The 13,236-nt window shown below is 40.1% G+C and overlaps 1 protein-coding gene across 1 annotated transcript; it reads right to left on the bottom strand.

The window, feature by feature from the left end:
• Window positions 1-10,002: 10,002 nt before the first annotated feature.
• On the bottom strand, window positions 10,003-11,481 carry LOC122031362. Its single transcript, XM_042590481.1, has 3 exons — window positions 11,477-11,481; window positions 10,775-11,010; window positions 10,003-10,341 (listed from the first exon to the last, which is right to left on the bottom strand). Exons 1-3 carry the CDS (start codon window positions 11,479-11,481, stop codon window positions 10,244-10,246), a joined length of 339 nt encoding a protein of 112 aa, XP_042446415.1. The 3' UTR covers window positions 10,003-10,243.
• Window positions 11,482-13,236: the final 1,755 nt, after the last annotated feature.

Here is a 13,236-nt window from a genome sequence, read left to right as displayed (position 1 = left end):
TAAATAAATTACAAATCAAGTTTGGAAGGCCCTCCTCGAAACTCATCCCGGGTCACCCAACCCGTACTGCCACCACATATGCTCATACCCATCCAATTAGCTATGAAGAAAACATAATCTATCCACTTTATACTATAAACAATCTATCATGCATATCCTTTCATTCGTTTAGTAATCATTCCCATTCACAAAGACTTTTCCATTTTCGAATCATACGTAACATAAAAATACACGATATAGATCATGCGTATCAAAATCGAGGAACGATCACATTATAATCATATTGTTAGCTAGAGCCCTAGAGCCAATCATTTGATGATTGTATATTGGACTTATTGTATCATATTCTATATAAATAAAGGCATTTAGATTTTGGTTATTATACTTACTTGTATTGGTGCCAAATAAACTAAGTATAATAATATCCCTGAGTAGACGGTTCTCACTTATATCAATCGGTTAGTTGAACCGATAGTGAGATGATATAGGGAACACAACTCTTAATCATTCCTAGTCGAGTATTAACATTCAGGGACAATATTAATGTAATAAAACTAACATGTAGGTAACTCGATGACTTGATCTCACAAGTCATGGATATAGAGATATCAAGTTGACACATGGATATACATTAGAGAATGTATACTGAATGACCCGCCATGAGAAAGTATCATGGATCGTTATATGAGTGTCATATACTTTCTCATGTGGCTATTAGTATGACTACTAGTCCTTAGACCTGAAGTCACCATAGATCCCTACATAAGGAGTTATGTACTTTGGTTTCGTCAAACGTCACCCGTAACTGGATGGACTATAAAGGCGATAACTGGGTATATAACAAATTATGCAGAGGGATGTGAGTGATGTAGATGAGATCTATCTCTCCTATATGACGGGAGAGACATCGGTATTCTTGATAGAGTGAGACCACGAAGTGCATGACCATGCCCAAATGAGTCTACGTGATTTCAGATTGGGTGATGACACGGTCTATGCCTCACATTGACCAATCTAGATGTCTAGGATAGAAGGACACTTGTCATATATTGTGAGTAGTCACAATTAGTAGTCACAAGGTGATGTTGGATCTCAACATTCTTGTAACTTGGGTAGTAATGATGTGTTGCTAGATACCGCTCATTACTTATGCTCCTAAATGGGTTTAGGGCATTGCCAACGTTACAAGAACCTATAGGGTCACACACTAAGGACAATTAGATGGAGATTAGGTTCATATGATAAACCAAGAGGATTAGATTCATTTGATGAATCAAATTAGATTAAGAGTAATCCTAATTGGGCTAACTTGAGTTGGACTTAAGTTAATTCATGTGTTCAATGAGTCTAATTTAGATTATGACTCATTGAATCAATTTAATTAAATGAATTAGATTCATTATATTAAATTTGCTTGAATTAAATGGTTGGATTAGATCAACCATGAGAGAGATTAAGTCAAGTTTGACTTGACTTGTGAGGAAGAGGAAGAGTCAAGTTTGACTTGACTTTATGCCACATCATATGTGACTTGGCATTAAGTGGCCAATGATGATGTGCCACATCATCAAGGCACATGTGTGTGCCACCTCATGGAAGTTACATATTCTCTCTTTAATAGCCACTTAATGCATTAATGAGGGGAGTTACACAAATGATAGTGGCCGGCCACTTGATGGGATGATGAGGTGTTTTTCATTTGGTGAGTTATTCACATTCACTCCTTCTTCTTCCTTGAGTTCTTCTTGCTCTCTCCCTCTCCTCTTCTTGCCGTGGCCTATCAAGGTGCTAGCACACCTTTGTTTAGGTCTTCTCCACCTAAGTTGTCCGTGTGGATACTTCTAGAGGACCGTACGCTTGACGGTCTAGAGATCCGGCATTTTGGACGAGCGGGATTCGCGTAGGGCGCGCATCAAGGGTATATACATCTTAGCCTTTGTAGATTTAGTGTAAATCGAAGTTTTCTAACTCGTACTCGAAATTTTTCGAATTTATCCTTTGCACAGATCCGGTGGCATGGGTGATTCGGGGTTTCCGCGACGCGAAAAACCCAACAGTGGTATCAGAGCCACGTGCAAAGCGAGTACGAGTTTCGTTTCATATTTTTATGAAAAATATAAATCTGTAAACTTTCTGTAAATTGATGTTTTTATAGTTTTAATGGGTTATTTTCTCGTAGTAACGAAGCACAAGTGTTTAGACACTTGTAGGCTTCGACTACCGAGAAGTTTTTCACGAAAAGGTGAAGTTTCGACCCCAAAACGTTTTGGGACAGCGGGCTTAGGCGCTATTGGATCGCTTAGGAGCAACTCGCGATGGTTAGATCGCGGGTAGGGGTACTTCCCCTAACCTCGCAAGGGGATTTGCTCCGCGATTGCGCATGAAATCGCTAATCGGGACCGCCGGGAAAAATTTACCCATAAAATTATAAAATTATGAAAAAATTACAGAAAATTATGAAAAATATATAATTTAGAATTACATATTGATTTTGTGATAGTCATGACCCAATAGACCCAATTGAATTGGAAATTTGTGTTGTAATTTATAATACGGCCTGCGCGCCGTCATTTGTGTTTACGTGTGCTGTATATCATTCGCGACCTGCGCGTCGTGCCTCTCTTTTATATATTCTTGTTGTAAATTAGATTTAGACTCGAATGTAACTCGAGTTTCAAAATTGTAATGTACAAAATTGGAGCGGTGGAAGGTCCACTCGAGACGGAGTTACGAGGAGGACACGAGCAACACAAGGTGGTCAAAAGGAAAGCGCTTAAGAAGCTGTTGACTCTAGGTTGATCATCCGATCTTCTCATTGGCTTGAGAAGATCGTAGTAGGGCCATGACTAAATCACAAAAATTATTTAATTAATTGATTTTGTATATGTGATGCATAATTTAGTAATTAATTAGTGCCTTACAATTAGATTAGATATAAATCGTACACAAGATGCACCCTTACGATTAGATTATATCTATATCGTGTACAAGATGCACTCTATCGAATAGATTAGATCTATCGTGTATTTGATACACATCGACGTTTAGATTAGATCTAAATTACGTTAACTCTAATGCCTACCATGCCGTGATACCTACCACTACCTCGATCGCATGCTGTTGTTGAATCTGCCAAAGCAGAGCAACACATACTATCTTAGTAGGGTACGGAGGGACAATCTTGGTCCCGCCTATCAACGCATGGGTGAATACAAACTCAATTATATTGAGTATTCCTAGTTTACTCGGTTGGATCGAGTACAACTATAGACATTCTTCCAATAGTTGGAAAGGTAAGACAAAATCACGTTTATATTAACTCTCGGACGTATTAGCCAAAGCTAACTCGAGTTTTAATATAAATGCAGATTTTATCCTATAAACAAGAGTTGCATAGAGATGTAATTGGTAATCGTTACCTACCGATCATACTAAGTCTTGGGCGTATTAGCCAAAACTAACTCAAGGGTTAGTATGATGTGGATCTTGTCCCACATGAATTATAGAATTCAGTTGGAGCATTATTTAGTTAAAGACCTAATTAAATGATTTAGAATATGATATTTATTTCTGCTTTTATTTCTGTTGTAGATTACCATGACATCGAATACGAACACTTTCTCCCTGCGATCTGTCCTTGAGAAGGACAAGCTCAACGGAGCAAACTTCCTGGACTGGTACAGGAACTTGAGAATAGTTCTCACTCAGAAACATAAAGTGTACGTTCTGGAGCAGCCCATTCCGGAGGCTCCTCCTGCCAATGTCCCGCGAACTGACAAAGATGCTTACAAGAAGCATCAAGATGACGCATTAAATGTGTCTTGTCTAATGCTCGCGACCATGAACTCTGAGCTTCAGAAGCAACACGAGTTAATTGGCGCTTACGATATGGTTGAACATCTTCGTCAACTGTATCAAGGTCAAGCGAGGCATGAGAGATTTGAGATCTCAAGGGAACTGTTGTAGTGCAAGATGTCAGACGGGGCTCCTATAGGCCCATATGTACTCAAAATGATTGGGTACATAGAGAACCTACAAAGGTTGGGGTTCCCACTTGGCGGGCGGCCAGATCGATCTTGCAATCCTTGCGGGATAGCTATAGTCGGTTCGTTCTAAACTACAATATGAGCAGATTGACAAGCCCATTTGCTTAGCATGTTAGGCTGGCGAGCTAAACCTTAGAAGGCTAAGCCCAACCATTACGATGGTTCGGAAACATAAGGGCAAGGACAAGCCAAAGGCAAGGAAAGTCCCAAGCGAGGCAAGGCGAAACTGAAGCCTAAAGGAGGGTGTGAGGATGCTACACGCTTCCCTGCGGTCGGGGCAAGACCTTGGAAGAGGAAGCTGAGGTATGCTTGGAGGATCTTAAGAAGAAGCGGTGAGACTTCCACTTCATGTATATATGTTATGAAGTCAATCTATCTATTTCTACATCATGGGTATTAGATTCTGGATGTACTTCTCACATTTGTCTTGATGTGCGCTGAGAAATAGCGGGGCATTGAAGTCTGAAGTGGACCTACGAGTAAGCAATGGAGCGGGTTCTTCTTCATTCTTGTAGGGACTTACTTTCATCTACGCCCTCAGGCTTGTACTAGAGTTAGTCGATTGTTGTTATGTGCTGCATTAACTAAGAACATTATATCGGTTTCTTGTTTGGACAAGAAAGGTTTCTCGTTACTATAAAGAACAAATGTTGTTCCATTTATTTAAACGATATGTTCTATTGTAGTGCACCTCGATAAACGGACTCTATATTTTAGATCTTGAGAGCCCTATCTATAACATAAATACCAGAGGTTGAGTCGAATGACATAGACAAACCTACCTCGCCTTGTCACTTGGGTCGTATAAATAACAGCGATTATCGACTCCATAAGGATGGTATCTTTGGATTCATTTGATTTTGAATCATATGAGGTGTCTGAGTCATGCCTACGAGGCAAGATGACCAGACTCCCTTGATGGGCACTGAGAGAAGCGGCGATTGTTGGGACTCATCATAGTGATGTATGTGGCCCTTTGAATATTTTGCTAGAGGCGGTTATAGATACTTCATCACATTTACTGATGACTTCAGTAGATATGGTTATGTGTATTTGATGACAAGTCTGAATCCTTTGAAAAGTTGAAAGAATTCAAGAATGAAGTACAACCGACTTGGCAAGAGTATTAAGATACTTGGATCAGAGGTGGAGAATACCTTAGCCATGAATTTCGTGACTACCTAGTGAGTGTGGGATACGATCCCACACTCCTCCTGGAACACCACGGTGGAATGGTGTATCCGAAAGGAGGAATCGTACTCTATTAGATATGGTGCGATCTATGATGAGTCACGCAGATCTTCCGACATACCTTTGGGTTATGCTCTAGACACGGCGGCTTTTATACTCAACCGAGTTCCATCGATGTGATAAAGACACCATATAGGATATGAACTGGGAGAGATGCCGGTGTCTTTCAAGAGGATTTGGGGTTGTGAGGCTTACGTTGGACGTCAAGTCTCGAACAAATTAGGACCAAATCGATAAGTGTTCATTGGATATCCCAAGAAACTAAGGGATATTACTTCTACATTCCCAATCATCACAAGTTGTTGTGGCAAAGATGGAGTCTTTCTAGAAAGGGACTTTGTTTCTAGAAAGACTAGTGGGAGCGCGCGTTCGATCTTGAAGAAGTTCGAGATGCGAACAATAACACTGATGCCTCGATGGAAATTGAGCTGGAACCCGAAGTGTTGTGGATGATGTTGTTCCGATGAGTTGAGGAACAACAACGATTCAATACATACCTCTTGGCAGTGCGATAGGGTGCGTCGTTGGCACAGAGATACTCATTTCTCTTGTCGACCATGATGACGTTGTGCTCATAGAGGATGAGCCTACCACCTATCGGAAGCTGTGAGAGATTCCGACAAATGGCTAGAGGCCGTGAGATCGAGATGGAATCCATGTACACCGACCAAGTATGGACTTTTGTTGATCCACCTAAAGGGGTAAAACCCATTGGGTGTAAGTGGGTCTTTAAGAGAAAGTCCGGCATGGATGGACTTATCTATAAGGGTCGCTTGGTAGCTAAAGGTTTCAATGATTCATGGTATTGACTATGATGAAACCTTTTCTCCGATGGCGATGTTTAAGTCCATTCGAATCATGCTTGCTATGCGACTTACCACGATTACGAGATCGGCGGATGGACATCAAGCTGCGTTTACGAATGAAAACCTACTAGGATGTGTCATGATACAACCCGAGGATTTTGTAGATCCGATATACTAGCGAGTATGTAAATGCGTAGGTCCATTTATGAACTAAAGCAAGCTTCTCAAACTGGAATCTTGATTCGATGATGCAATCAAGCAGTTTGGTTTCATCAAGCGAAGATGAACCTTGTGTCTACAAGAAGGTTGTAGAGAACACAATTATCTTCCTCATATTGTATGTGGATGACATCCTACTCGTTGGGAAGGACATCCCTATGCTTGATCTGTCAAGATCTGGCTAGGGAGTTGCTTCTCGATGAAGGACTTAGGTGAGGCATCCGCATTCTAGGGATCTGGATCTATAGAGATAGATCTGAAATTGCTTGGCATAAGTCAGTCGTATATTGACAGGTATTCCTTGATTTTCCATGCGGAACTCCAGAAAGTTTACGCGATGTCACGTGGCGTGAGTCTTTCGAGACTTAAGGTCCCTCTTACAGAGGAGAGGCCGTATGGATCGATCCCTTATGCCTCGGCCATAGGATCGATCATATGCGCCATCTTATGTACTCGACACGATGTCTCGTATGCTTTGAGCATGGCGAGCAGATACCAGAGTCATTGGATAGCGATCAAGAATATTCTTAAATACTTAAGAAGGACTAAAGAATATTTCTTGATATATGGAAGCGATGATGAGCTAGCTATAAAGGGTTCTGTGATGTTAGCTTCGAGACCGACCGGGATGACTATAGATCGCGATCGGGGTTCGTATTTTGCATTAATGGTGGTCTTTGTTTGGAAGAGTTGAAGCGTGATCTGATGGCGATTCTGCGAAAGTGCATTCTTTGCATCGGAGGCGTGAAAGGAAGGCGATTTGGATCATGAGTTCATCCTTGAACTTGGGGTGGTTCTAACATTCTTGACCCGTTGAGCTCTGTGACAACAATGGAGCTATATGACGAAGAAACCTCGCTCACACCGTGGACAAACACATACTACGGCCTTCCATCTCATTCGAGATTATCGAGAGAGGAGATGTGAAGATTCATGAGTACCTCTGAGGCTAACATCGCGGATCCTTGACGAGCTTTGGCGGAAGAAGCATGATGATCACACTAGGTCATTTGGACTTAGAGCCTACTGATTGGCACTAGTGCTGGTGGGAGATTGTTAGCTAGAGCCCAATCATTTGATGATTGTATATTGGACTTATTGTTTCATATTCTATATAAATAAAGGCATTTGGATTTTGGTTATTATACTTACTTGTATTGGTGCCAAATAAACTAAGTATAATAATGTCCCTGAGTTGACGGTTCTCACCTATATCAATCGGTTAGTTGAACCGATAGTGAGATGATATAGGGAACACTACTCTTAATCAATTCTAGTCGAGTATTAACATTCAGGGACAATGTTAATGCAATAAGACTAGCATGTAGGTCAACTCGATGACTTGATCTCACAAGTCATGGATATAGAGATATCAAGTTGACACATGGGTATTCATTAGAAAATGTATACTGAATGACCCGTCATGAGAAAGTATCATGGATCGTTATATGAGTGTCATATACTTTCTCATGTGGCTATTAGTATGACTACTAGTCCTTAGACCTGAAGTCACTATAGATCCCTACATAAGGAGTTATGTACTTTGGTTTCGTCAAACGTCACCCGTAACTGGGTGGACTATAAAGGCGATTACTGGTATATAACAAATTATGCAGAGGGATGTGAGTGATGTAGATGAGATCTATCCCTCCTATATGACGGGAGAGACATCGGTATTCTTGATAAAGTGAGACCACGAAGTGCATGACCATGCACAAATGAGTCAATATAGGATATTGAGCTCATTTGATTTAGTGAGTCTACTTGGAGTTCAAGATTTAGATTGGTAAGGGGATGACACGGTCTATGCCTCATATTGACCAATCTAGATGTCTAGGATAGAAGAACACTTGTCATATATTGTGAGTAGTCACAATTAGTAGTCACAAGGTGATGTTGGATCTCAACATTCTTGTAACTTGGGTAGTAATGATGTGTTGCTAGATACCGCTCATTACTTATGCTCCTAAATGGGTTTAGGGTATTGCCAACGTTACAAGAACCTATAGGGTCACACACTAAGGACAATTAGATGGAGATTATGTTCATATGATGAACCAAGAGGATTAGATTCATTTGATGAATCAAATTGGATTAAGAGTAATTCTAATTGGACTAACTTGAGTTGGACTCAAGTTGATTCATGTGTTCAATGAGTCTAATTTAGATTATGATTCATTGAATCAATTTAATTAAATGAATTAGATTTATTATATTAAATTGACTTGAATTAAATGGTTGGATTAGATCAACCCTGAGAGAGATTAAGAAGTTTGACTTGACTTGTGAGGAAGAGGAAGAATCAAGTTTGACTTGACTTTATGCCACATCATATGTGACTTGGCATTAAATGGCCAATGATGATGTGCCACATCATCAAGGCACATGTGTGTGCCACCTCATGGAAGTTACATATCCCCTCTTTGATAGCCACTTAATGCATTAATGAGGGGAGTTACACAAATGATAGTGGCCGGCAACTTGATGGGATGATGAGGTGTTTTTCATTTGGTGAGTTATTCACATTCACTCCTTCTTCCTTGAGTTCTTCTTGCTCTCTCCCTCTCCTCTTCTTGCCGTGACCTATCAAGGTGCTAGCACACCTTTGTTTAGGTCTTCTCCACCTAAGTTGTCCGTGTGGATACTTCTAGAGAGCCGTACGCTTAACGGTCTAGAGATCCGGCATTTTGGACGAGCGAGATTCGCGTAGGGCGCGCATCAAGGGTATATACATCTTAGCCTTTGTAGATTTAGTGTAAATCGAAGTTTTCTAACTCGTACTCGAAATTTTTCGAATTTATCCTTTGCACGGATCCGGTGGCATGGGTGATTCGGGGTTTCCGCGACGCGAAAAGCGATTTTCGCGGTCCGAAAAACCCAACACATATGTATCGGTATAAAGAGTAGACCACAATGTATGACATGCATTCAAAACAGAGATCAGATCGCAGTATTAATACTATCAATAAAACATGAATACCTGTTACCTGAATCCCTATATTAAACCACCACAGAACCACGACAAAACCACAATAAAACTTCAACGATCAACACCGCCACTAGAGCTTCACACATAGAAATTCAGTAGAACAGAATGCCATCGAAAGAATCCAAAAATGCTATTGCATCATTTTCCAAACAAAACACACTAAATCTCAGCTAACCCAAAGCAATAGGATGCTTCTAGTTAATCCCACAAATCTGCAGCAAATCAGTGTAACAGAACCCCATCGAAAGACCTACCTTCCAAAACAAAACCGAATAACACTGCACCCAACCAAATCAACCTTATGGGGAAATCCACTAGAATATTTCCAGAAATTTTGAAAACTTTACAGAGAAGCAAAACAGCGATTATCCAAACTCGAACTACCAAGAAGCTATCCATAAATTTCAGCAGCTCTAAGGAGGAGCAAAAGTAGTAATACGCACAACTTAATCCACTAAGAACCTGCTCATAAATTCTAGAAACTTAAGGAAAAACAATCGAGGACTCCGTGAAATACAATGAATCAAAATTCCTAGATCACCGTTGCATCCATTAATCGAGGCAGCCAAACACATCAATTTGATTTCAAAAACCAATTGTAGAAGCAGAACCTCATCAACATCAAATTGAAACAGGACAACGTTGAATTGAATTCTCACATGCTATATAAATTCAGTAATGCAGAACAGAGTGCAAACAACGTTGAATCAAATCCAGACTTTCCAAAATTCACAAAGAATCTACAACTATGCAAGAAAGTAGAACGTCTTTGAATTAAAATCCACAACGAACCCACAGCTATTTGGAGGACAGAAACATCGTCAGATTACATAGCGATTCAGAAACAAAGCTTCCGACCAATATTATTCTAATTCAAATCCGACCAGCAACTTAAGATAACATAAGAACATCAAAGTTTCACCGATTAAAGCTTAAAACCCAACAATTGCTACAAAACAAAATCGCATGGAATCCTTAGCTATCTGAGGAACTTGAACCTTATTGAAGTGCATCCACACCAGAATTGCAGCTACACGAAGAACAGAACAGCATTAAAAAAAAATGAAGTCGCACCTTTCAAATCAGTCCTGCTTGTCTTTGATCAAACCTTAAAACTCCAGGGGGTACTAAGCGTCCACAGAAAAAAAACAGGCAAAACCAACAATGAGGACCGATCTAAATCAAGACCAAACCCCAACGCTCAAATCCGATCGGAAAACGAAGACAGCGTAAGGCAAAACGAATTCCACACAGAAGCCTCGTATCCCTATCCCCGTTCAACCAATATGCATCTCAGTTAAGCATTTAAACAAATAGGCAAAGCACAGGAACACGAGACATTATCATCATGGTACTATGAACAACACGAACCCAGAAACACGGCCAAACGAACTTCGAAAACAAACCTACTAGCTCCTAAACCTTACCTCACAGAAGCCATGCCACATAAAAGAAGTACTTGCCTTTCCCATCTCGAGTCGCCACCGAAATCCCTAGACCGTGCGATCCCGCCGACAACGAGCATGCGAAGGTCCTTGTGCCCAGTTGCCATGTACCCTGTAGCTCGCTGGCGTGGGGACGTTGATCGGCCGGAGTCCCGATCCTCTGTGGAGAGCTCCGTCGCAGATCGCCGTGCGAAGCATGGAGTCGGCGAATTAAGGAAGAGTGCGTGAGAAACGGTGCGTGAGAAATGGTAAGGCTAGGTATTTAATACCTAGGTCAATTAAATCCCCAACTTAGGTATTGAGTTCAATTAACTCCTAATTTAATTGAATATTCCTAAAGAGGCTTTCTCATATTTAATTATACCCCTTAAAATCCAAAGTAATTTCCTAAAATTCATAAAAATTTAAGTAAACTCCATGAAATTAATATCAATTTAATTTCTGATAAATCATCTATGAAACATATCTATTTTCCTAAAAATAATCTAATTAGGTTAGAATTTAATTATTTACATCTTTATCCATATTTTTGGTATCTAATAACCTTATGTATTTATTATATACTCCTCCAAACCGTACAAAGGTTACAATTTACCTCACCAAGTCCCCCTTTTATTTTTTATAACTTTTATGCATATTTAGGTCATATAATTTATTTAAGTTCGACTATATTATAACCTATTTGATTAAACATAATTAAAGCTAGCCACTTAAACTCACTCCATTCCAATTATATCCAATCTAATTAAATAATTATTTTTAATTAAAACAATTTAGTTTAGGACATTACAGTACCAGTTCATTAAAATTTCTGAAATATTCTCAAAATTTGTAGATGAATTTTTTTTTTGTAAATAAATCTCTTAAGTAGCGCTCGTGTGACCTTAGAATATTTCATAAATAATTTTCCTTAATTTCATTCATGGGACCTTACAATTATCTAAATGATTGAATTGTTGGTAGGTTTATGCACTAAAAGAGAGAAAGAGAAGTAGAGAGAAGAGAATTAAAAAAGAGATTGGTTTGAGGGAGTTGGTCAATAAAGGATATTTTAGGATTTCAATTTCATTGTAATGTTAATTAATATACTATAAATTGCCCATCTCACATTCTCTGTAAAATACCAGAAAATAGGCGAATATTAATAAGGGAATTTTCTGGAATTTTAGGTCATTTTTCGGGAATTTTTCAGAGCTCGTATGGACGAGTTAACGGGGACAAGAACGGGGCCCGGGAAAGCCTGTTTAGGCTACCCCATTTAGGCGAGGAAAAGTTATTTATTTTCTTTTCCTTTTTATTTGTTTTTCTTTTCTCTTTTATTCCTCTCCCCGACGCCGTTCATTTCTTCTCCCCCGACGCCGAGCCGCACCCTCTCCTTGCCCTAACCGCCGGCCGCGGTGCTTTTCTCCTCTTCTCCCCTCTCCTTCGCCGAAGCCAGGCCGCCGACGACGAGAGCCACCCTAGCCGCCAGCCACCGAGACCCCCCTCTCTTCCTCTCCTCTGGCCGAAGCGACACCACTGTTCTTCTTCTTCTTCTCTACCTAGCACCGGCCGTGATTTTTCTCTGCCGATGATGCCACCCGAGCCTTCCCGGCGAAGTTGCCACAGCCGACGGCGAGCCCTAGTTCTTCACCGTGCCTTAGTCCTCACCACCGGATCTTATTTTTTTCGCCATCAGAAGCCGGCAGAGACGAAGAAGTGTATCAAGATGGTAAGGCATTATGTTTCATTTGATGGTTGAGATGTATGGGATCGATTCATATTTTTTCCCTTGCTCACCAGCGACATTAGGTTGTTGAAGTAAATTGGTTGTGGAATTTTCTTCCGGCAGCAACCATCTGTGGTTGAGAATTGAACAGAGGAAGAATTCCAAGAGGTGAGGTTCTGTGCACTGGGGTATTCGGGTGGTGGACAACATGTTTGAACAGGGCAGAGAGGTAAATTCCAGTAGGGTTTCTTTGCCGGCAGCACTTCAACCAGTAACCCTATTGGCTGTGAACTTGAGGTATGATGTAGGAATCTTAATACATTTTGTAATTGATGAGGTCTATAAATTTAGAATGGAACATGTGGTTAATCATGTTTTAGATTCAGGTGTACTTGGATTTAGGTTTTTGGATTTCTATCTAATGGTTTGTTTAGAGGTAAGGTGTATAAATTTGTTCTGGTATCAGGTTCGTATTTGGAAGAGTTTAAGTTGATTTAGGTTTAGACCTAAATCAAATTTTATAGTGGAACGAATTAGGGTTCTGGTAAATAAGGAATTTTCTTTAGCTATGTGATATATATGTAGCTAAATTAAATGTGGTTATTACAGGACCTGGTCACGAGACGAGTATCTCGATATCGGATTGGACCTTTCTATTTTCGGAGGCGGGTACTTTTGACTTATGTCATTTGATATGCTTAGTAATTAAATTAACAGGTTGCATTAATTGTGTTTCTTATCTGTTTCGGTTAATCACTACCCAGATCTTACA

Source organism: Zingiber officinale, chromosome 11A (assembly GCF_018446385.1).
Source record: "Zingiber officinale cultivar Zhangliang chromosome 11A, Zo_v1.1, whole genome shotgun sequence".
NCBI lineage: Eukaryota > Viridiplantae > Streptophyta > Magnoliopsida > Zingiberales > Zingiberaceae > Zingiber > Zingiber officinale.
The sequence above is the reverse complement of the archived record's forward strand: the minus strand, read 5'-3'. Positions and strand labels throughout refer to the sequence as shown.

Coding starts and splice junctions, on each gene's coding strand:
- LOC122031362 (XM_042590481.1), bottom strand. Junction 10,342..10,774: donor GGCGACTCGAGATGGGAAAG/GCAAGTACTTCT, acceptor TTCTTCGTGTAG/CTGCAATTCTGGTGTGGATG.